The sequence below is a fragment of the Cavia porcellus genome, unplaced genomic scaffold, assembly GCF_034190915.1.
Source record: "Cavia porcellus strain 051 isolate PalLab524CR breed Dunkin Hartley unplaced genomic scaffold, mCavPor4.1 scaffold_1, whole genome shotgun sequence".
NCBI classification, from domain to species: domain Eukaryota; kingdom Metazoa; phylum Chordata; class Mammalia; order Rodentia; family Caviidae; genus Cavia; species Cavia porcellus.
Window position 1 is genome coordinate 115,650,078 of NW_026947484.1, and position 25,788 is coordinate 115,675,865.

The following is a 25,788-nucleotide window of genomic DNA, read 5'->3' on the forward strand; positions in this document are numbered from 1 at the left end:
AGAATAATCAAATGGAACTATGGTCACTAAGATTGGGAAGGGGAGAGGAAGGGGAATGGAAAGAAATTCAATAAAGTACCCCAAATAGAGTGGAGGAGTTACTTCTGGTTCTTTTTTTTTTTAGCACAGTAAGATAACTATTGGTTGAAACCAATGATATATTTCAAGATGACTAAGAAGAAAATGTGAGGTTCCTAACACATAAGAATGATTAATGGCTGAAGAACTGGAAATACTTAGTACCCTGACTTGATTATTACATTATGTACATGATTTCAATTATCCCATAAAGATGTACAAATATTATGTCTCAGTTTTTAAAGAAAACTACAAATAGATATTTGCAATTAGAATCAATCTCAAATTAAATTTCCAAAATGAAAACATTACCTTGGGAGACGAAATTCTATCTGCCTTGTAATGTGGCACACACATGGAGCATTTATTTGGGCAGTTCCCTCGGCTTCACAAGGACAGGCTCAAGTCTCACTTAAGTCTGCTCTGAAGTCTTTGTTTTACTGGTGAACAAACTGAATCAGAGGAGCAAAAGACCTTGCCCAAGAGCAACACAGGTCAGAAGCAGAATCTGCATCCTTGTCCTCAATTCTGAGGCTGCAGGGGAGTGCTGACCTCCTCAATCCTTTGAGGGCTAGCCAGTCCAACATAAGTCAGGACATAATTCCCTAAGAAGAAGCTTTCCTGCCCTGTGTTCAGCACTGTCTGGCAGAACTTTCTACAATGGTAGAGTTGTTCCACACCTGCCCTGTCCAACATAGTAACCAGTAACTACACATGGTTATTGAGCATTTGAAGCATACCTAATAACATCTGAAGCACTGAATTATTAATTTTAATTAATTTAAATTTATTTATTTTGGTACTGGGGATCAAATTCATGAATGACCCCAGTCCATTAATTTAAATTTAAATAGCCATCAGTGGTACTATATTGGCCAGCACAAATCTAGTGATACTTCTTTGAGATCAGAGCTATATCTTGCTCATTGTGGTCTCTGGAATAATATTTTCTCATGATAGGGACTTAATAAGTAGTTACTAAATTCAATTCATTAAATCTAGAATTCTAGTCACTGAAACCGTAACAGAAAATGCCCCTCCTCCCCCACTCCCAGAGAGTATACTTCAGTCCCTTGGTTGCCCAGGTAATAGTTCCTGTTCCAGTTCCAGCTGCTTCTTTCTCTTAGAAACAGCTGTCACTTTAATGCATAGCTGGTCGTTATGTTGTATATTATATAAACCAATTGACAAGCCATTCTGCCTCAGTATTTCCTGCTTGTTTATGCCAAATAAACCCCAGACCACCAGAAATCAGGGTCTGATGTTCAGGGAATCATCCAATCAGTGTCTGTCAGTGTAAGTAAATCTGCCTCTAAATCCTGGGTGTCATTTCGGTGTTTCTGCTTGCCATTGCCCAATAAGTGTAATTGTACTATTCTAGCTTTGAACATTATTCTGTGCTTCCAGGGTCCCCTAATAAACTAGCAGAAATTTGTAAAGTGGATTTATGCTATGATAATGTGAGTATAACTACTGAAATAAAAACCCATAATTTTTAATAATGTGATTTTCAAAGCATCTAGCCTCTTTTCTTTGACCTCTAATGTTATATTGGAAAATCTATTCTGCAATGAGTTGCTGATGTTTTCTGTGACATTCTCAGCTCCTCCAGTGATGTAGGCTCCATCTGGCTGGCTTATCAGGCAGCTGACTCACAGTTATACTTCCTGACATGTTCCCTTTGATAGATACCTTTATACCCTCTAGAAAACACAAAACTTAGAAAGTTCTCAAATACTCAGTGTGATTCTCGAACACATTTCTATCCTGGAGCTCCTGACCCATTTTCATCTTCCCTAGCTTGGAAAGTTGAGTGGCACAGGGTCTGAGAGCTGGACTGACTTGCATGCCATTCCTCTTTTGCCATTTTCTGCTGTGTACCTCCTGATTTCCTGATTATAAAACTGAGATGCATCAACTTCAGAGGTTTGTCTGGAGGGTTAGAGGCAGTGTTTATGAATGATTCAACAAATGCCTCACTGTAAGAATAAAAGGCTGATTCTGGGCTGGGAGCAGGAGTAAAGTCAGTGCTCACCAAAGACTTATTCTGTGCCTCAAACTGGCCCAAGGGCTTTATTTGTATTAATTCATTTCATCTTCCCAAGAACTTTGCAGGTCAGTAACCATGACTGCTCCAAGTTCACTTATAAGACAGGAGGTAAACTTTCTTGGGACAGAGTCCATTTTTAACCATTAAGTGTATGCAATTGTTGTACGAGTAATGAGGATTAATAAATACTGCTTTTATTACTGTTTCTAAAATATCTTGAATTTCAACAGAGTCAATTGACTTTCAGGCCCTTGCCAGGTTACTTTTCATTCATGACAGCTGTTCATCTGGAGAGGAAGGCAGTTATTTTCTTTAAATAATCTGTCTGGGAACATAAGCCATCCTGAGCTGATCCACAGCACAACATCTGGTTAGAACAATGCTCTGGACAGAAGCCAAAGTCCATGTCCCAGCTGGGCAATGGTAGTGGAGGGGGTGGTAGGTCCTAACCCACTGCTCATTGGCCATTAGCTGAAAATCAGACAACTCTGTGAACAGCAAGATGTTATAAAGCTAATTGAGAATGTCACCCTTACCAAACCTCTTGAGTCAAGGCAGAACAATTATGGAAGCTGTTTGGATAGGATTCAGAAGCCCCTTGGTCACCCTCTGAGGTATGATTCATGATGTGGTCTCTTTCATTCTCACAGGAAGGCTACTTGCCTCCCATCAAGTGACTTCATCCCCCATTGGTGCTTCATTTGATCTCTGAAGTTAAAATCTTCACTAATGGGCATGTATATTAGTGTGTGTGTGTGTGTGTGTGTGTGTGTGTGTGTGTGTGCATGAGTAGTTTAGGAAGACAGAGCTGGATGATGAAACCCTCTGCAGCAGCCCTGGAGTTTAACTTTAGTTTGGTCTGATGGGCTTATCAGTCATGGCAGAGTAGGTTCTAATGCAGGGGAGGCTATGGAGTCCATCTATAGAAGCTATGTGCTCTGCACAGAGGGAAGCTGTGCTATCAAGGAGTGAGAGAAGAATCCAAGTAGACAGGAATTAACTAAGGTAAGAGGCTCAAAGCAAACTCAGCACCACTACTGGGAAAAGAAAGGCAGTATCATGGCTTCAGAGGCAGGCTCTGGGCAAAGGAGATTACAGAGTTTAGAATTTCAATGAAAACCATCATAATGCTCCACAACAGCCAACAATGCAGCATTTAGCACACAATGGGCTTTCTTAGGTCTCTTGATTCCCAAACTCTGTAGCAGAAAAACAGTGACAGCGTCCGCTATCACGGATCCAAAACATAAATCCATGGCTCCTTCTGGTAACTCACCAGGAAGTACAGTTCAACCTGGTGGAAGGAAGAGATTGATGTTCTTTCCAATGCAAGCAGCTGTGCTTGGGACCTCTGGACAATGCAGTCATTTGTTGACACAGTGAAATCAAAGGCCACCTTGGAGGAGAAGCATCAAGAGCAGCAGGCTTCCTTCTTCAGCTGTGACCTCTTCAACTCAAACACACTGAGTAATAGATCCATGAAATTATCAAGTAGGTGGGGAATGATCCAGTGGAGGAAGGGAAACGAAGAAATGTCTCTCTTTGTCTTAGAAATTGATAAAGGGGGCTGATACCCTATGATAAGTCTGTGGCCCAAGCAACCATATTTTGACTATTACACATCAGGGTGAGGCCTTCAGAAATATGGAAGGCACTGTACCACATCGCATATCTTTACTTTTAAGCTTGGGCAGAGAATAGAGATGCCCTGAATGCCTGTAGAGGCCTCCAGTGGTCGTGCTGGCATTAATGTAGACACACTGGGGCTCCTTTTGAAGAATGCCAGTAGATGTGGGCAAAGTTCCCAGAGGGAATTTCCTGGCAGATCTAAAGATGTAACAGCCAGGATTTATTTCCCAATACTTGGAAAAAGCCACTAGATAAAATAGTTTTGACTGTTTGGGTTAGCTGGGACAGTAAGATAGAGGTCAAAGACACTACAATAAATTTCATCATGCCTACTGGGGGCTGCGTATGTACATGTGAAACATTTACTCAGAGTGAGGAAATGCACCACAACAGGAAAGCAAAGGAGCAGGAAATGCATAGTGACTTAAAAAATGTCTCTCTTAAAACAAATAAATGCAGTGATAGAACCTAAAGGCCAAGTTGGAGCCCTAAACTACACAATGGAGCAAAACCATTGGATCAAACTTGCTGTCTGGCGGGGTCCCAAGAAAACCATCATCCCTCGTGACTGCAGGGCATTTTAACTTTCAGAGTTTTTTGTTCAATCATTTCAACAACTCTAGGAGACAGAGGTTACTACATCCCAATATTTGGTCAACAGGGTCGGGCACAGACCAATCTACTGTAGTACCAATAAGGTAAGCTGGGAAATGAATCAATCAATTAGCATTTCAGCCCTTAAGAGATTCAGGTCAATACAGTTGCGGAAGTGTATGAATAAGTAACTACCAAGGGATCCAGTGGAGAGGCTCGAAGGTACATAAAAGGCTTGGGACACAGGGCTGAGTCCTGAAGCACAGAAGAGGATGTTGATCAGGCAACAGAATGGGGAAGTAAGGCTCAGCTATTCAAGGTGGGAGATTTAGACCACCTCATAGGGTGCCAGAACTGTATGGGGGCTAGACCAGAAAGGACATGATCTTTATAGCACTGAGGAATCACCAAGGAGCTGTAGGTCATATGCGGTGGCATGCTTGGGTTTTTATTTTTTGTGGTACTGGGAATCAAATAGAGGGCCCCATATGTGCTAGCTAAGTGCTCTATCTCTGGTGTACACCTCTAGCCCCGTCCATGGATTTTAGAAAGGTTTTGCTGGAAGCCATATAGGAGCCAAACAGAAGTAATGAAAGCCTGGGGCCAAGAGACAAGATAGAGGCCTCTGTGAATAAAGGTTATATATACAGAGAGAGAAGGAGGAAGGATCTCAGACATAATTTGAAGGAAGAGCTGGCAGTATTTGGAGGATATGTGATGTTTTGAATTTTGATTGGTACAATGTGTTTCTATGTCACCAGATGGAATTATTGAAACCCCCAGTTTTTTGAGATAGCAATACTGTGGCATTGTTTAATGATGTGCTTACCTCTCCTGGTGGAATAAGAGCTTCTGGGAACTGAGGAATTAACAATATTTATTTACATGGATCTAGTTCAATATTAGCAAATACATGAATGATGTAATAAACTCAAGCTTTTTTTGGTTCCTATTGGAACCCAGTTATTTTCAAGCAGAAGAGACTCATTCTTAGTACAGTGGACCCTCAAGTTATGACCAGCCTGGCATATGAACAACTTGGGTTATGACTGGAATTTTAGTCTTCAGTTATGACTCGAAAGCCAGCCACTTGTGCTTCTAGATGGTCTCAGATACAGGTTTAACCCTTGAAGAGTTCTGAAAGGAACATTACAATATTCTTTCCTGTTTGGGGGTTAGTTGAGAAATCCTGATCAACATCTCTCTAAGGGCATAGAGATCTGCTGTATACAGCAGAGAGACTTTGAAGGCTGGGCAGAGGAGCCTGAGCTTTCGTCTGACAGCCTGAGTTACAACCAGCACTCAGGAATGAACTGAGTTTCTAAGTCAAGGGCTCACTGTAGTGCCTATTATTCTGAATATTATAAAATAATTATTCTTTTTATTGGACTCATTGTATCTAAATAATACTTACTGGTTTTTATTAACATGCCATGCATATTATGGGAGAAAGACCATGTCATAAGTCAGATTAGAATGCTTCGATCCTGGTGTGGCAGTCAAACTTCTTTGAGCTCCATTTTCAGTTCTATTGAATGATGACAATTAAGCCTGGCGTCTAAGGGCTGCCGTAGGAGATGACATGTCAAAGTGCTCAGTACAGTTCTGACTCATATAGCAGGTCCCATGAAGTCCAGTCCTTCCACCATGACTCCAGCCCACCCTCTGCCTGCCTTTTCGTCCCTCAGCTCATTTCTGAAGAGATGTAAAATAAAGCTCACCACCCCTGAGTCACTTGGGTCTAGTTCACGGTCCTTGAAATGGTAAGGGTACCCGTGCATAGACTTCTGTACTCTGCCTAACTCTCCTTGATGCTTTCTTAGCTTCCCAATATCTGGAGTTAGTGAATCAACAGAAAAAGGCAGTAAATAGGATAGATAATTCACAAATATCTACACATCTGACTCTGAAGTGTGTTACTTGATCAGCAGCTTTATCTTCCTAATCCTATTTTTTGTTAGGCTATCCTGGAAAAATATGTTCCCTGAGTACAATCTGTTTGGTTAGTGGTGGTAGGTAGCCAGGCACATGCAAAGAGCAGAGGAAAAGTAGTTTAAAAATCTGGTTACAGATAATTCAACAAGATAAACACCAAGCTGTAACACTATGACGGTTATGTACTCCTACTGACTGTATTGACAGTCAAAGTAGAGCAGTTAATAAATGCATGCTTTTTTAAGATGTGGAGAAAGGTGGTTGCACTTGGTTAAAGAACAATTTTATGCTTCTATCAGGGGTAATTTCATGTTAAACTTTGACTGAGTTCAACTTCCTGATGTGCAACTTGAAAACCTGAAATCTGAAAATCCAGCGTGAACTCTAAATAGTGTTTTATCCACACCAGGCCTAATCTTTTGCTGAACAAACAAATAAAAGGAGAGAGGTATATATGTTTGCTTTAACTCAAGGGTAACTAGAGGAATGTTTTATTCATTTTTGTAATTATGATTTTCTTCAGAAGTAGATATGAATAAAAATACATAAAGTTATGCATATAAATACATAAACATAGACTAGAATAAACATTTATCGACGTGAGGCTTCATTTGTCCTCAGTCTCCCAATTTGGAGAAGTGGTTTTATGCAAAGGTCTGTGAAATGATCTCTCCACAGGTGAGAGATGCGAGGCTCCCAAAATGTGTACACACCCCCTTTCTCTGGTCTGCTAACCAGGTCTGACTTTATTATTTTTTCTCAGTATTTTTCTCTGTTAAAAGCAAAGATCAAAGGAAAGAGTGGTTAGGGTTAAATGAGACTGTGGGAGCTTCTTTGGGGGTAGGTTATCTGAGACTAGTTTGTGAAGTCCTTGGGTCATGGTTCACAGAAATCTAGAATGGAGCCCACCCTCCCTGTGACACACAGCCTTGACTTTAAGCCAATTCACTAAGGTTAATATTAAGGTCACTTTTCCTACTGTAAAGTGACCTGGCTAATGTTTATGCAAAATGTTTGAATCTGAGAAAAATGTACATCTCTCGTTTGTTGGGAACCACAAAGACCTCCATGTGGTTTATAGCACTAGCTACCGGTATAAATGTCCCCACAGTGAGCTTGGCTCACTCTTATTTTATCTCAGAGCCACCAGGAAGGAGGGTATGGGGACCCAAACAGCTGATTATTTACTCACATTCTGGGCTAGGACAGGAGGAGGATGTGTTAAGTGCTCTGCTCTGTGCCTTTTCCTCATTTTGTGATCAACATCAGCCTTTTAAGGTTGGTGTTATATTGTTATTTGGATGTTTACAGATAAGAAAATTAAGGCTTAGAGAAAGAAAGTGACTTTCTCTGAGTGACACTGCTAATAAGAAGCAGAGATCCTGGATTGTTTGTCCTCACAGGAGAGGTAAGAAGTTCCCATCACACACACACACACACGCACGCACGCACGCACGCACGCACGCACACACACACACACACAGGCCTAGAGTGCACCATGATTCCAAATTCAGGGAATGAGACTTTCTTTAGGCCACTCAAGGGCTGTTTAGTAACAAGGGCTCTGAGGCTGAAGAAAGAGATTTCAGTCCTAGTAACAGAAAAGAAAGCCTTTTGAGTTACCGTCATTTCCTATAGTGACAGAAGACTTAAAGATATGCTTTTAGTTCTCAGAGCTTCGATTACTTTTCAATATCACAATCATGCTGCATTTATTTGGGTGGCATAAATTTTCATTTTAGTCCTTATTTTAGCTTTTTAGGGCTGCCTAACAAAGTAGTACTGCAAATTGGATGCAAGAAATGTGTGGGTTCAGGACTGGAGACTCGAAGTCTAAGATGCAAGGGTGAGCAGGGTTTGCATCTTTTTTTTTCCCCCTGGTACTGGGGATCAAACTCATGATCTCACACTTGTCCAGCATGTGCTTGTGCTGCTGAGCTAAACTCTCAGCCCAAAGTTTCATTTTAAAGACTACGTTTGTTTAATTTTCCTTAAATCAATCTCTTTTCTTTTTTGGAATAAGCAGGGAGGCAGGCACCAGGCTGGCCAAGGAGGAAGTGTTCCAATCTCTTTATATGAATCCCATTATTAAAAATGACCTGAGCAGCAACATGCTTGCTTCTGCCTTGAGGGACAAAGTACCACCATGAAAGGATTTTCAGGCCCTGACTGCCATTGAGCGGTCCTCACCTCAGGCTGGGGTGCAGGGCTTTTCAAGGTTCGTCCAGGCTTCCTAATCCCCAAGAACAAAAGCAAAAGGTCCAGGATGGATTACAGTGGCTTATTGCTTCTTTACTGCTCCTTTTATCCATCTTCTTTTTTTAGTTCACTCATTTGCTTCAAGCCTTACTCTACCCTAATGGCAAGATTGGAAACCGCTTCATTTGCTTGGCTTCTGCTACCATCAGAACCCCTCTTAAGAATCAATCCCTGGGGAGGCCACTGACCTACAGCCATGGTGGCTTTGTAAGGAGGCCCCAGAGAAGTCCTGGTGGCAGAATGTGATTGGCAGCTTTATGATCCCTAGAGCAACACCAGCTTAGTAACTGAGCCTGACTTACATGAAGTTTGTTTGTATTTTGCTTAAAAGTTAATGTTTATTGGTACCGGGGATCGAACTCATGACCACACACTTGCAAGGCAGGTGCTTATGCTGCTGAACTAAATCCCTGGCCCTAAAAGTTATTATTAATTAAATACTTTACAATGTGACAGTGGTTTGCATGAGTTAATTCTCCAAACAAGGGTAAATACTTTAAATACTCCACATTTCACAGATGTGCAGACAGAGGCACATATAGAAGGTGTTTGCACTCAAGCAGCCTCAATCTGGAGGTTGAATTATTAATTATGTGATTTATATATATTAAATTGCATGTCTGGTGCTACATTAAGCACAAGCTACCTCAGAAAAACTATCCTTGAGTTTGAGGACAGCCTGGGCTACATAGTTCAAAGCCAGCTTGGACTCCATAGGAAGACCCTGTCTCAAAAAGACAAAAAAAAATGTGTCTTATAAGAAGCAATCAAGCAGTCAAGATCGTTCTTGTTGTAGACAAGTTGGGAATGGCTTAGGAATTACCTGAACCTTGGTACTACTGTCACTATGCCTGGCACCTTCTGAAAAAACAACTATGGAAGTGATGGTGAACCTTCTAGAGACCAAGTGCCCAAATCCAAATTCTGCTTATTTATCACAAAATGCAAATGCTTCAATTCAACCTGAATACTGAGGTTTTAGTTTAGAAAAAACAACTTTTATAATGTTTGGCAGCTGGGGCAACTTGGCTCCCGTGCTGACAGAGAGTGTTCCATATGCCTGCTGCAGTACACGTGCCACAGGTTCACCATCTAGGTGGCTTATACTACTGCAGCCAGAGCTCTTGAGAGGGGTGCCACACACACTAGAGAAACTCTGGAGTCTCCAGGGCAGCAGATAATCCTCAAGGATGTTGGTGACATGTAAAACCAACCTTGTTCTTAGGAGTTACTTATCCTTGAGACACACAAGGCCAGGATAGGAGGCTTTGGTCTTTAACTTACTTTCCTCTCCTATTTCTCAGGACATGCTCTTATCTTCTAGTTGTTTTAGATGACCCCTGGCCCGGGATCCACCCACTGGTGGATGTGGTCAGCTCTTAGACCTATGTATTCCCTGTGATGTGAGGTCTAGAACTTGAAAATCACTAAGATATGCTCTCTGATGATGAGGAACTCTGGTCCAGCCACTCAGCAGGAGATGGGCAGACTGACAGCTCACACGAATTTAGTTTGGACAGGGGTCTAAGAGATATGAAGAGAGCCAGGGGGCATGGAAGAATAAAGGACTAAGTCTATGTCAAAGCACAGCTGAGGGCTGAGTTTCAAAGAATGAATGAATAGATGGAGAGAGGGAAAGTCACTTCAGATTTTAGTAGACATATCTTTTTCTACCTTGTGTTTTTTCTTTTTTGGAAATGTTTTCTCCTACTTCAAAGTTATTCTGCTTATAGTAAAGTCTCCCATGGTGACCCAGGCCTCCCAGTTGGAGTAGCCCTCGTCCAGCGGGTCAGGGACAGGTGCAGGAATCAACAAATAGGGGAAATTTCTGGGTGCATTATTTAGGTCATGGGAATGCCATCCCTTCCTTCAGTGGAATTTTTGGCATAAGAATGACCACTGAGAGCTGTCAGCAGCTGAGCCACCATCAATTGAGAGGGACTGGGCAAATATTTTGGGAACTGAATCATCAAGATGCTAAATATGGGAGTGATGTGAACAGATGTGTGTTTGCAATGTAACTCTGGAATTAGTGTGCAGAAGTGCTTGATCTGGCAGAGACTGAACCCTGGGGTCCAGCAAAGAAGGTGCTAGAACAGGTTAATGCAAAGATGACAAGTTCTCTAGTCTCCAGATAGCCCAGAAAGCAAAGGACAGAGCCAAGAGATCTTTAGGAGGCTGAGGAGATGAAGCTTGTTGAGAGGATGGGACAGGGAGCAGAGAGGTCAGCAGGGCCAGCTCTGAATTCAGGCACATCCAGATTTGGATCCTGCCGGCTACACCCAACAGCTGTGGGATCTTATTTAACCTCTTTGAGCCTTGAGGCTCATCTGCATCCGTAAACTAGCAGTGGTAACAGTGCACACTTTATGGAGTTATTACAAGGTTTAAATGAAGTTAATGTGTACAGCAGTACATAGTGCAGCATCTGATGCAGAGTAACAACCAACAAATGACAGCCTTTGTGCGGAGACTGAAGAGGAAATAAAATTAAGGATGACCCTAAAATCCTAGTTTGGGAATTTGAGCAAATGCTGGTGTCTTTAATTCGAATTGAGAATGTAAGAAGGTAGGCTTGACAGGGAAGAGTCTAAGTTTGTTTCTTGGACATTTTTAATCTGAAATGCCTGTAGACCCTGGAAAGAGCAGCCAACCAAGGAGTCAGAGGCAGTTAGGAGCAAAGAAATGTGGAGAGGGAGAACAAGAACTCTTGAGAGGCCTGGGAACTGTCGCTTCTTCTGGGGGTGGAAATGAAAGTTGAAACCAAGACCACCGACCCAAGAGGCGTCATGGAGCCCCTTCAAAGAGCCCACCCTGGCCCTTAACAGCCTGCTGCCCCTTACCTCCAGGTATTGATCAGCTAAGCGTAGGGAGCGGTCAGTGATATTAAATATGTCTCTCCAGTCAAAGTTGGTCACGTCTTCAGCCTGACTCTCTCGAGGTCCCTTGTAGAGAAAGTTTAACACAGCTTCAACAGTAATGCCATCTTCACCAAGTTCTCTATTCAAAAAGTTTTTTACTGTTGGGTGCTCCAAGGTTTCCTTGGGAAGAAGAAATAGAGTCACAGAAATTAGAAATTTCAAAGAATCTTTGGTCTCATTCTTAGGCCATTTCTAGTTCTTAATGATTAGAGATAGAAACTCAAAGTCTATCCCTCCCTCAAACTAGTAAGGTTTCTTCCATTACAAGGCATATACCAGTCTCAGTCCCATTTTACCCAAACATATGGGACTCTAGAGGAGAGGGGGAGCATGTTCGAGGTAAGAGGGGAAGAGTGTGGGGCATACAAAATGATACAGAGGAGGCTTTTTTGTACTAGACTTTCTTTTTTATAGATTTTATTCTGATTTTCTTTTAGTTATAGAATTCATGTCTACACAGAATTTGCAAATTTGCAAATTTGCAAATGAGACTGGACAGAACACTCAACCATCTTTCCAGTAACAGAGATGACCCTGGGCAGAGACGCCTCTTTGAATCTGAGGCCCTCAAGTTAATTCATAAACCAATAAACTTCAGAGAACCGCTGGGCTTGTGGCAGGTTTTAGATTTCTCTTGAATTGAAGAAACATATTCTCTACCCAAAGCCAGTGACCCTGCTAGATGACAGGTTCCAGAAATAGTACCTCTAGTTCCTGCTTGTGACGGTTTGATCTAACTCCACTAGTGACTAACTATTTCTTGGGAAAAGGAAACAGAGCCTTCCTGCCCTTCCCCTCCTCTTCCTTTCCTATCCTCTAATGCAAGGCATCCTTACTCTGATCATGGTCATCTGTATGCTGTTGTCAAAGAAGTACCAGATCTGAGGCCCTACTTCTTTCCAGGCTTTGACCAGCTTCCTAATACGCTCCAATTCTTCAAAAGTTGTATTGGCCTAAAATGGGCGGGGGGGGGGGAGAGAAACTTTTGGTTACATCCTGTTGTCATAAACCAATAAAATTTAGGAAAGACTTCACAGAAGTGTTTTTATTTTTCCAGTCTATTGATAGTTCCCAGAACACTCTACCATTTCCCAGTTCCTAGATCGACAGAATCTAATTTGTCAGTACTACAGAGGTACACAAAATATTAATGATGTTATTGTCTCAGAACCTCATTAAAATTGTATTTGGACTGCTCCTGAACAAATACTCTTCCTCCCTGTCGTTTTCTATTCTAGGAATCTAGAATTCAGAGAATTGTGAATGCTTCCTTAGGGATATAATTCAGGTCGTGGAAAAAGAAAATTTCACTGTAGTCTGCTGCAGAGAAGGAAGGTCCTAGCGGGGCGCTAGAGCAAACATTCTTGTAATGACTGTGGATGGGGAGGAAACCCAAGCGTCCACTTGGCAAAAAAGCAGAAAATAAGCAGGAGACTTGCTGTCAGAAAAACACATGAACACACATACACATGCATGTATGTGCACACACACCTTTTGGGAGGTCTAAACTATAAAGGACAATACCAGCTACGATCTTACATTTTTTAGTATCCTTCGCACTGCACGGGAATCAGGAGTAAAGAGAATTTTTCCCATCAGCAAAGGTTTTGCTGCCCTCCAGGCTATTTTGGTTAAAGTGTTTGACTCCAAGCTCTGGATCAATGCATTACAAAAGGGTGCTGCAGGGAGAGAAGGGACAGATTTTAAAGAAACTTCCTTTGTTATAACCAAGCGTAGTCATTAGTGCATCCAAATCACATGTCTCGACCCCACGCTGGGGGATTTGAGGAATAGCCTAAATTAGTAGGCTGTGCCACCCCAATAACAAGCTCATCATTAGTGACAAAATGCCACGGTGTCCTCCGTAATGGCCTCATCACTGACAGGAGGAGGCTGAGCCGCCTGCAAGGGGCAGAGACCTTTCTCAGATGACCGGGAGTGAAAAGCCAAACAAGGCCTCCCTGGAATCTCAGCTTTAGCCTCAGTATTTTCTCTTCAAATTACTGCTTTCCTGTCTTGTGTGGAGCTATAACCCCCTTGGGTGTGTCTCCTGTCATTTCAGTTTTTAACTAAAGGGTCCCCCAGATGCATTTCCTCCCCATGCCACTGTTTTCTCCCACAGGAGAAAAACATGAGGAAGATGATGCGCTCTTCGGAATGTTCAGTCCTGCACACAGATTGTCACTGCACTGTGTTTGTCAAAACAAAAGCTCCCCAGCTATGTGGATTTGCTAGGGCTTTTTGACCTGAGCTTTGCTTGCAATTCTGGGTTGCCTCCTCATTTATCATTTTTTTTTTTCCTCTCTCTCTCTAGAACTTAACCTCAGTTCAGTGACTTCAGTGGGAAATATCCTCTCTGTTCCCTTTCCAAGTGGGCCTCAGTGCTTTCAATGGCTCATATCCAGACAAAAATTAGTTATTTATTTATTTATTTTTGAGCACCACTTTTTCTGCGAGGGAAAACAGACTTGCTGGAAGAAGTGTCTTTGCCCACAGCCACTCAACAAGACTAAGTGACAGTCAGTTTCAGGACTGGTTTCACCTGAAAGTACTAACCAACATCTTTATCAACACTGGAGGTCAGTTTGCACACAGACTCAGGAAACTTACTCGTTCTTTTGTCATATGAGTAAATAGGGTCTTTCCTTGCGGAGTCTATCCCCAGGAAGGCCTTATAGTTGTTGTCCTCATACCAGTTGAAGGAGAACACCCGAGAGCCTCCTCCCTCTGGGTAGCCACATAGGAGGTCAGACAGGATGCCCATCAGCTGTGTGAAGGTCTCTGGACCCCCGTTGTGCAGCAGGGGTCTGCTCACCCACAGCAAGTCTTGAACACTTGGCCGACGAATGAACTAGAGCAAGGAAAGTCTTTGAGTTACCTTAAAGCAATCAGAATCAAGACACTCACATACACATGTTAGACTCCCACATGTAAAAGAAAACCCTCATTTTCTTGTTGATCTTTAATACAACCATGAAAAACAAAAAAACAAAACCTACTCCCATAACTCAGGGACAAAGAGAAAAAGAAAATCAAAGAGTGAATCTAAAGCATTTTTGTCCCTCTCCCTTATTTGACTTCTTGGGGAACACATCCTTACAGAAGCGCAGACATGATTTTACTGTAAGCTGGTTCCTGTGTTCTGTTATCAAGACGGGAGCACTGGGGAGGAAATGGAAAATAAAATGATCGTGGAATGGCTCTATTTTAGACAAGCAAGGTCAGAACAAATTTCTTTGGCCAAATGTTTTAGAATTATTTTCCTATATTTGGAAAATTATCTTTTTATTGGATTTATTTTATCAAATGTGCTGGCATGTGTGGTTTGGATGTATGTGTATCCATGTGTGATCATATTTTTTAAGATTCAAGCAAAAATAAGATAAAGTTTGCATTCTTAGAACACTTTTCAAATTCTGTGCCAGCTAAGAAAATTTCAGTGGCCCTCCCCTTTCCTTATGGATGTCGCGGCACTCACTGGCCACCGCCTTTGAAGGTAGATCCGTGATGCTGAAAACTAGGTAGAGGGCTGCCAGTGTCTTGGTTCTCGTAAAGCCATTTGGCTTTGGCTTAGGGAAAAATACAAAATAAAAACAATGCTGCTTTTATTTCCCAAGCACACCTTATTACTCACTTTTAAAGGCAGTTGGGAATTTAAAAAAACCATTAGGATTCAACCAGGTGAGACAAAAAACATTCTACTACTGCAATAAGTGATGTTTACCTGTCAGCCCTCTCTTTGTCCACATGCCAACACTTGCTCTCTGAAACTGGTGATCACCATGTGGAATCCACAGTGAGTCATGCCTATAATCACAGTCTATGCTTCAATAATAAAGTCAGAATCTCAGATTGCTTCAATAACAGTGAATCTTGTGACAGCCTTGGGAGGGGTACTACTGTTATTATGTTGCTTATTTAATCAAAGAACTCAAAGATGAAGGGGCTGTTCTGGGGTCAAATGGTCTAATATCAATTAATACAAACTGGACCATCTGCTTCAGCTGAGTTCACAAATGCTTAGATTTGCTCTTTAGACAGGCCGGAAAGCTTCTGGAACTCCCACACAAAACTAAGAGTGTTGATACAGTTTGGGGAATTTTTACAGTCCCTATCAACTTCAACTCTATTACATTGATAAGAATTTTTAAAACGCTATGAGGAAAAGAATGTTAGAGACTCCCACTGCAGCAGGTGGCATGGGTACAATGGGCCCTTGACTAACTCTCTGCACAGCAGTAGTCCCGCCCAAGTTGACCTTAGTTTTATGAAAACAGATCCAACTATGCAATTTTCCACTAGTCAAGTCAGCTAGGAACACGAAAAGAGGAAAAAGTTGGGGGAAGATTACATTTCACCTTTTGCTTCTGTTTCATAATTTTTATTGCACATGAACACAAATAATGTTTACTTCATGTCTCTCTCCCCTATGGGCTGTATGTTCCACAACAGTAGTGACTCTATATGTCTTTATGTTTCTATTTCTTGCACCAATAAGCTATTGAGTGGAAGAATTCATTTCTATGTTGATTCTTGTGCAATCAGATGTTAATTAAAATGTGCACCTATTTTTGAAACAATACAAAAAAGTAACTTACTATGGGGATGAAATGGGTCAATGTAGGTAAACACTTAGAATAGTACCTATAAGCATTATATTAATGTGACTGTTGTTATTTGTGGTATATATTCACGTGGATTTTAAGACCATAACAGAATCATGGACCACTTCAGTACTGGAATTCAGTTGTTAAATATAATTGCAAGTTCTCTGTTGGTTTGTGCCATACCAGGCAAGTTGTGTATTTCTGGGGTGTTTCTTCCTTAGTTAAACTCGGAAAGATGATTCCTTTCTTTTGATCCTATCCAGGAGCACAGATCATGTAGAATATGAACAGGTGATTTGAAATTGCTATATGAAAAGAGCAAAAGTATTTCTCCTTGAACAGGAGTGAGGTACAATGATTTGATGCAATAAGTGCTGACAAAATAGTATAAAGGCATAAGTAAATTATAATTACTAGCTTCTGGCCATTTACCTCTTGAATTCTTGGTGACAGATCAGATAATGTTCTTCCCCAGGATCTGAGGTTGATACCTTGAGAACTGCTGTCTAGGACTGTGGGAAGCTGCAATTGATAGAAAAATATTTTTAAAAATAATTGTCATTATATATATGGACCCAGGTGCTATCTGACCTCCCGTAAGCTTGAAAACTATTCCTTCTCTTCTTTCTGATCAGAGGATTTTGTTCTGCAGGATTACTTTCAGAAACAAATTTTTTTTTGTATCTAATTGGGAAAAATCAAAGGCTCTTATTCCAAGTTGACCTGCTGAGCTAGTCAATCACAAATAGTTTCATGGTGACATTAAATACACCAAAGTGATTCTGATCGCTGGTTTTGTGACACCAAACAAGACTCCTGGAGGAAGCAAAACAGAGTGCAGCTGCTGGAGTGTGGAGGGAGGCTGCCGCGGAGGGCGCCCATCTGTTCACCTCGGGCTTTGTGGACACTGCCAGACTTCCTAGTGTCCTTCAGTCTTCCCCTCTGTGTCCTTTGCAGGCAGCTTGCATTTCTTCCTCTGTTCAACACTGCTCTCTCAGGGAAGATTCTGCACTTAACACCACCCTTCCTTTAAGGCTGCTGTTGGCAGGAGTGGGAGAGAAGTCCCCTTTGCCACTTCAGCTGAGAGCAGTTTTCAGGTGCTCACACGGTGGAGGAGAGGTGGACACCGGCTCAGCAAAGGTCGTGTATGTCCAACGCTGGAATTGACCTCTCCAGGAGACAGGAGCGAGCCACAGGTTGCAGGAAAAGTGACAAGATTGGGTTGGCCTGTTAAATAACTCAGGTCAGGGTGCAGAAGATGCAGCATAAAAGAGGAAACAGAGGCAGGGGAGCAGGAAGAAGGCTATTTTGGAGCAGTGTCCAAGAAGAGAAGTGTGCTGGAGTGTGGAGGGAGGCTGCCGCGGAGGGCGCCCATCTCAGCCCAAACTCACAAGTATTTATGGATTTTGATGGGGAATGTGGATGCCCTCAAATTTGTTGCCTCCAACTCCCAGAGCCTGATGGGAACACCTTGTTTTCTGAAAACCAAGTTTGAATTCTGATTGACTTTATTACTTGTAGTTTCAAAGCCAATCGGATTCCTGATAGCCTATAAGAGTTTTTTAGGAATGAGGTTTAAGTTTTAAGACAACAATTTTCAAAGTTATGTGCGCATCTAGAATAGGCCTGGAGGGAGTTCTGAGCAGAGTAGGAAGGAAGGGAGGGAGCCCGGAAGGATCTGTGTCAGTGCAAATTCACCAGAGTCCTCCCGATCCTCCTTCCTTCTCCCTCAAGATTGTTAGAGGTGAAGAGGGACGTAAGGGACATACAACAGGGAGCTATATGTGGTTTTTGATTCTGATCTGGGCAGACCAGCTGTAACAATGGGTAATGGGCATGGAGGGGAATTAGGTGATATTGAAGAATTATCACTAATTTTATTGAGAGTAATCATAACACCATGATTTCATTAAAACAAGTTCTCTGTTGGAGATACCTAGGAAGCATTGAAGGGTGAAATGCTATGTTGTCTGTGATTTACTTAAAGAAGATTAAGAACAGATAAAGTAAGAACTAAGCTAAAGAATGGTTTGGTTGAAGCTGGGTGACAGTTCAAAATAATAGTCACTCAACTTTTATACTTATTTCCAAGATAACATGTTTAATAATAAAAGGATCTTTTATACAAAATAAATAAATGATTGACTAAGTGAGGATTAAGTAAGCACTTTCCTTATCTTTTTTCTTCCCTACTGAGACTGCTGACATTTACTTCTCTTTTGGGACATTGCTCCAAAATAGCCTTCTTTCTGCTCCCTTGCCTCTGTTTCCTCTTTTATGCTGCATCTTCTGCACCCTGACCTCAGGCCAACCCAATCTTGTCACTTTTCCTGCAACCTGTGGCTCCCTGTCTCCTGGAGAGGTCAATTCCAGCGTTGGACATACACGACCTTTGCTGAGCCAGCGTCCACCTCTCCTCCACCATGTGAGCTTCTGTCTCCCCTCAGATTAGGCTCTTGCTCCTCAGATCCTGCTCTCCACCCCCATCTCCCCTTTGCTTGGCAAACTTCTACTCTTTCAAGTCTTTCCTAACAAACTCCCTGTACGACAGTTGTCCCCGGGCAGATTCAAATACTCCTTTATCTATGCTTCTTTGCTTGCCCTTGCGCTGTTACGTTCTCTGACTGCATCTTATTTCTTTCCTTGCAGTTGTCAGCACTGATTTTTTTTTGTTTGTTTGTTTTGTTTTGTTTTCACGTCATCTGTCTCTCTGGCTAGTTTCTAAATCCCATGTAGACAGGAACTATATCTGTGTGCTAGGCTCCCTCAGGCACTCAAATAATTCTGGATAAATGAGGGAATGCTTTTTTCCTTCAGCACTGAGGGTTGTACCTAGTACCTTCACACTGAGCTGTCCCCAACTTTTTCTACTTTTCATTTTGAGACAAGATCTTATTATTCCCTAGACTAGGCTCTATCATTGGAACATGCAATCCGCTGTCTCTCAGAGGGCTGGGCTTTTAGATGTATGTCTCCATGCCTGGCCAAATGTTGTTCTTATGCAAACAATCAGACTGATTATAACTATTTACATATCTGAGAGGAAACAGCATGCTCACTAAAAACAGTGGTTTTACATTTTTATTTTTCTATCACTTAAAACTCTTCTCTGTTGCATTTTCTGTAGTTGCCCAGCAGACATTTGTGAATCATGAAACCCATGTAATGGGAAATACAATGCACTTTAATCATGAAGATATGGTTTAAAAAGTCTCTGCAAAATCAGCTTGATTTTAAGCTGACTTTTTAAAAAGGGTAAATAAAGTTTAGCTTTGTGTGTTGAAGTCAAATCCTCGTATATCAGCGTCCTATTAGAAATGGATACAGTGAAGAAATATAATAACTGAACAAGCAGCTAAGACCTTCTGTGAGTCGGGGCCTTGCCCTGGCTGACTGAGGGAGAGCCTGACACAGCCGCTGCGGGTGTGCAGGCAGGGAGACAAGAAGAGCCAACGTGTCCCCCACCCCACTCTGCTGTAAATAACCAGCTGATCTGGAGGAACACAGGCTGGGATGATAACTAATGAGGTAAAGTACAACAATGTTGTAGGGTTTAGTGTTTCACTGACTTTGCAGGCCTAAAGCTGGTAGTCTGATCATCTATTTAGAAGATAACAGTACTCAGCGTAGCGCATATGAGGGTTCACCTTCTTAAGATGGTAGCCATTATTAATTACCTATTATCTAGTTTTGAAATCCTATATCATTTGTTTTATCTTGTTTGATTTTATTATATCTGATGGCATGGGGAGCTATTTCAAGGATAATGTGATATATTATGGTAGCCATTTTGTATTTACTATTATCTTGTTTTGAATTTCTGTATTGCATTCATTTTTTGTTTTTATTGGTTCTACTCTATTCTGTTTGATTTTATTATGTTTGAAGGTATGGGCAACTATTTTGAAGACAACAAGAGGTATTATGGTACCATTGTTGATTTCCTATTATCTTATTTTGGAATCCTGTGTCACACTGTCTTGTTTGGATTGGCTTTATTCTATTTTATTTTGCTTGGTTTTATTCTCTTTAAAATAAAATTTAAAAAAGAAATAGTAATAACTTCCTGGAAATTCATAATTATTTAATTTTAATAATACACTTGAATAATTCATTATTGTCCAGGTAGCACTGAATCTCATGTAGAACACTTAGGCTTCCCCCCCCCCTTAATATAGGTATTAGCTATCTACTCAAAGTACAGGATAAAGTTCTCCCTGTAATCCGCCTTTCCTTTTCACCCAAAGGTAACCATTATTAAAATTTTGGTGTGGCTGCTTCTAGAAGCACCAAGCTTTTACCTATTATATCTTTTCCCTGGCTGACGAATCACACACTTCCACATTTTGATCACAGATTGTAGTAAACCATAACAGTTTATGAACATGGATTTGTAGGATACTCTGACATCTCTAAAGATCAAAGCTTCATTCTAAGAATGTACCCTATACTGACTTAATCTTAGCATATTTCAATTGCTACAACAGCATACCATAAATTGGCTATTTTTAAATTGCAGAAATTTATTTCTCATGGTTCTAGATGACGGACAATTCAAGATCAAGGCTCTGCCACACTTTGTATCTGGTGAAGCCTATTTCTTAGTCCACACCACTGTGCTTCGTGTGGTGGAACAGGCAAGCTAGCTTTGTGGGGTCTCCTTTATAAGGGGACTAATCCCAACCATGAACCATCTTCTAAAACTCCACTTCTAATACTGTCATCTTGAGGACTGGGCGTTCTACAGACGAATTTTTGGGTGGCACATTTAGACCATAGTAAGCACTTTTATTTTTATCCTTATTACCTAGCAAATCAAGACCACAAGAATAAAATAGACATTTACCCATTGCTTAAATATTGCCTTCCACTGAATGACTAGGCTCTATCATTGTGAAAGAGATTGATGCTATCTATCCAATTCTGCTAACAATGATTATACATACATCAACTACATTTCCCAGCTTCTCTTGTATCATGTAAGCAGGGGACACAATTCTAATCAATAAGACATTACAGTGTGGGACTTCTGGCAATGATGTTTTGAAAGAATACCATCTGTCTTTGCCATCCCCCTGCCTGGAACATGGATGGGCTAGGAGAAGAACAGCAGACAGCTCAAGAGCTCCAGGCGACCAGTTCTTACTAGGGACAGTAAGGGAAATGAAAGGAGCTAGGGCTCCCGAGAAAACTTGCAGTCTTCATATGGCTCACAGATGACTTATCACAGGACTCCGCTTTGTGAGAGAAACAATACCCACTGTTTTTCAGCATACTGTTATAGACATTTTCAACTTGTAAATGATACAACTACACATTGGACAACCGTTGACCGAGTATCTGCTGTGGGCCATGTGCTGGGAACATAGCAGGAAACAAAACAAAGTCCTCCCTTCATGCAGTTTCCCTTCAAGAATGTCATGACTTATCCTCAGCCTTCTCATCACTGTTATCATAGACATATGATTAAGCTTCTCACACAGCACAGAATCCCTTCTGATTCCTCTGGAGCTAGCTTTTTCCTTCATCTATCTTTCACAGCTCTTGGAGGCATCGTCCATATTCAGTGACTTTGCTTTCTCATCTTCTGTCCCCTCCTTCCTACCAAGATGCTTTATTTAGAGTCTGAAATCCTCAATTTCCACCTGCATTGAATAGTTTCTGTTTTGTCTTTTCAGAGTCAGCATTTTTGATTGTGCTCTTTTCTTCTGTTGCCATCGGTGCCTCTGTGCTTGCCTGCTTTCCTTTGCCCCTCTGTCTTCTCCTCCGAGCTCCTCCACCTTCACCTTCCCTCTAACAACTGAGGTTCCTTGAGGGACTGCAGTCCCTTCTCTCCCAGTAGTTTCACCTCTTTTATTATCTAACCTGCTATTCTTTTTAATTTTTTTATTTTAAAAGGAATATAATTGCATAATAAAATGAAACAAAACAAAACAGTGATAACACAGTAGAAAATCCACAATAGTTATTATATTGCATATTGTTAATCTCTAAATAGTTGCTCAGACTACCAGATTGAGGCTTGCAAAGTCAATCAAACAATATAAGCATTAGGTTGTTTCTTTACTTTGGTTATTGTCATCTCAGCCTGTGTTCCTCCACATCAGCTGGTTGCCTGGGGAGGGGATTCTTTGCTTCTGGCAGTCTAGGGTGTGTGTATGTGCGTGTGTGTGTGCCCTCCTTGTTTTCCCTGCTGACTCATGGGGTGGTACTGAGGGACTGCATTGCTACACTTTTTTTGTTCTTGACTTCCAAATCTGCACCTCTACGCCAAACATTTCCCAGGAGCTTTAGACGTATACAGTCAATTGTCTGCAGGATGTCTGTCTGGATCTAAAACATCTTACATTGGTCATATTATTTCCCCAATCAGCTTCTGTTCCCATGCATCCCTCATCTGATGGCAACACTTTCTTCTTGGGAGTTATTATTAGTACTTCTCTATTTCCATTCCATTCTCAAAACGGCCAGCCTGGGGAATCTAGGAACTGATAACAGGAATGAGTGAGGAGCAGATGAGCCCACAGACTGCAGAAATAGATAGCCAAAGGTCACTTGGAAGACTGTCTTAGGAAGAAACTAGAATTGATGACTAGAGTCCAAAGAAGCTTTGCAGAGGAAAATAACCTGATCCTAAAGAACGGAAGAGAAAGAGGAACCAGGGACCCAGAGGCACAGAAACTAAGGAATTTTCAAGCTCTTTTGCCAAAAGAGGTCAGACATCATGCAAGTCACTCAAAGCTTCCAGAACTTTTAATTACTTCCTCTTCTCCTTGAGTTTGTTGTCAAGTCTCCCTCACTTGACTGTAAGCTATAGGTTGCCCATGGCTGTGTTTTGCCTATGTGGATATCTTTTCCTCTGAGAGTTTTGTTTACTGGAGGGAACACTCTGATCTCACGTATACCTCAATGGATTGGAAACCACCAATGTCTCTATTCATAGCTGTATATATCTACATATCTGCATATAGATACACATTTTCAGGCTCTTAGTTTTGTCTGATATTATTTAGCTTTGAGTAACTAATTTAATTATTTAATCTGGTATGATTTTTCAGCAATCAGAATGAATAATTAGGAATGGAAGTAAAGTGAGAAAACCTAAACTATAAACTAGATGTTGAACTTCATATTTTACAAATATTAAATTTAGCAACAAAATTAAATGATATTACTTTCCATACTTAAATATGAATATATAAATTCTATATAACTATGCAATTTAATATTTATTCATTTGACTTTTAAAGCTTTTTCTTTGTATTTAGGCTAGCCTAAACTGCATAGTGAGACCCTGTCCTAAAAAGACATACACTCACACACACAAAATACTTTAGGGGCTAAAGGATATAGCAGTCAACCCACTCTTGTCCTCTCTCTCCCTTATCTGACCCACTCCTTCCAAGATCAACTCATCCAAAGGCTCCTCTCCTTCTCCAGCAAGCCCTCTTTCCTTCCTATTACCACATTCTTCCTGCTCTCTTTTCCTATCAGTTATGTGCCTTTATAGTTTATTCTCCACCCATTTAAGTGTTACTTTTCTACTTGTTTGCTATTATTTTTTAATGGATCTATCTTCCCACTAGACTCTAGGGATATGCTTTATTACATTTTTATCTCTAAGCCACACCATATAATAGGTGCTCAATGCAAATGTGTTGTATTAACAAATCAGTGAAATACAATCCACTAGAAAGAGACAGAGTCTATTGCAATTTTAGGCTCCATGAAAGATGACTCTAATGGGCATAAAGCAACTTAGAGGGGGTGGCATGCAGTCAGGTCTAGGGACAGGAAGGTGACACGTGAGCTCATATTTGTAATGAGACTTAATACTGTGTATGGGAACAGAAGAAAGAGAGCCAGGAATTCTAGGTGGAGAGAGGAATGTGAAGGTAGCGCGAGAATGAGACTAGGGAGCTAGCCAGGTAACTACAGTTCAGGAATTTGGGGGAGGGGGACCAGGGGGCTTATCTGGAGATGCATTTTTGTCTCTTGCTAATGCTTTCTTTTCTTTTTTGGTCTTGCTTATAATCTAATAATATTCATTAATTAAAGTTCAACTTTGTATGTGGCATGCTGGCTGCAATTCCTCTCCTAGTTCTTTCCAGTGCAGATGGTAAGGAAGGAATGTCTGAGATTCATATCCTGAGCCACCACTTACACCTCAGACCCAGGGAACTTTCCAATGGGATCTCTTCACCAGTTATTTGACTGTTGGTGCAATAAATTATTCAGTAACTTTCCCAGGGCTTTCTTCTTTTCATTCCCTCCCCCATTATTCAAATCACAGGAACTGTGCCTGTCAGAAGAACCAGAAGAGGGTATAAATTTATCTGAACTGGAAATGTGGAAACATTTCTGAAAAAAGGGTCATAGACAAAAATGGCAAGTATTATAATCATCATCATGATGCACACACACACACACACACACACACACACACACACACACCAATAATTCTTTTAATTTCTCAACAAATAATACTTCCAGTACTGCCAACCCAAGGATAAAGTGATTAGATCTTTCGAAGATACACAAATAGGAATGTGAAAGGGCTATGTCTCAATAATTGTGGCCTGAGCCTTAAATCATATGTTTAAGAAACTGATACAAGACTCTTGCAGGTAGAGATTTTGGTCCCTAGGGGTTTTTGTTTAGGCTCCCAGGGACAAAAATGTTTGGGCTTGTGTAATATTTGATGCTTATGCAAAATACAGCATATCAGCTTCTAAAAAAATCTTGATAGTATTTGCTGATTCTTTGGATCCAATGAGTTAAACGGATGCTGCTCTGCTAGGATATGAAAAGAATGACTAATGAGCTGACATTTTTTGTTTGTTTACTTTCTGTGATTCAAAGAAGACAAGCTGAAAACTCTTAATTTCTAAGTAGAGGACGTACCCAGCACAAAGGTAATTAGGTAGCTTTTGGTTAAAGTCATCTTTACATGGATGACATGATCTCTGAAAGGTTCTGGAGCAAAGGATAGGTGGCCATCCTGAAAGCACCAGGAGGTGAAGAGCTGGAGAAGGGGTGGACAGACAGCTTTGAGCTGTTGGGTTCAGTCCTGGGCTGCTGCTACAGGAAGCCCAGATTTATCCGGCAGGGAAGTTGTTGCTGGGCAACTGGGAGACTGTGGATTTGAAGCATGTTTGTTGCAACCTGACAGTTGTTAAGCATCAGATGAAAAGAGAGGAAGCTGCTTCAGTGGTGAGGGGGCAACCAGGAGGGCGGCCCTGAGTGCTAGGAAATGCGTCACAAGTGGAGAATTCAGACTCAGTCACTGGGAGGGGTGGGGGCACATGCCGAACTCTCTCTATCGGCAGAGGTCACAGAAACATGCTGTCTCCTGGCACTGGCAGGAACAGCGTCTGAACCAGAGGGTGGGCTCTGGTTATGTGAACAGGCAAGTTAGGGAAATCTCTTGGGCTCAATAGAAAATAGGCCTTTTTCTCTTTGTGGTGACTTCTGTCATGGTATCTGTGGTTGATGTAAGCAAAACTGCGCTTGGAATCCAGAGGCAGTCAAAGGTCACTCAGTGAGACATGCCTCCCCCTAGTCTAAGGGATCCGAGAAAGGAGTGGGGGGCACACTGCAAAGTGGACTGTTCTTGCTTTGGTAAGAGCAAAATACATTTGCTTTCAAAGTCTATTTCTGTCTCTTCTTTAATGCAAAGTTCACTACAGTCCCTTGAGATATGTATGTAGCACAG

The 25,788-nt window shown here is 41.4% G+C and overlaps 1 protein-coding gene across 1 annotated transcript in view; it reads right to left on the bottom strand.

The window, feature by feature from the left end:
• Nucleotides 1-25,788, bottom strand: part of Abca4 (ATP binding cassette subfamily A member 4) — a 124,392-nt gene that overhangs the window by 69,874 nt on the left and 28,730 nt on the right. Inside the window, exons 7-11 of the mRNA XM_003478946.5 lie at nucleotides 16,506-16,595; nucleotides 14,077-14,317; nucleotides 13,006-13,145; nucleotides 12,303-12,419; nucleotides 11,389-11,586 (exon numbers count right to left, since the gene is read on the bottom strand). Of these exons, the coding sequence (XP_003478994.2) occupies nucleotides 11,389-11,586; nucleotides 12,303-12,419; nucleotides 13,006-13,145; nucleotides 14,077-14,317; nucleotides 16,506-16,595 (786 nt within the window). The remainder of the gene's footprint in view (nucleotides 1-11,388; nucleotides 11,587-12,302; nucleotides 12,420-13,005; nucleotides 13,146-14,076; nucleotides 14,318-16,505; nucleotides 16,596-25,788) is intronic.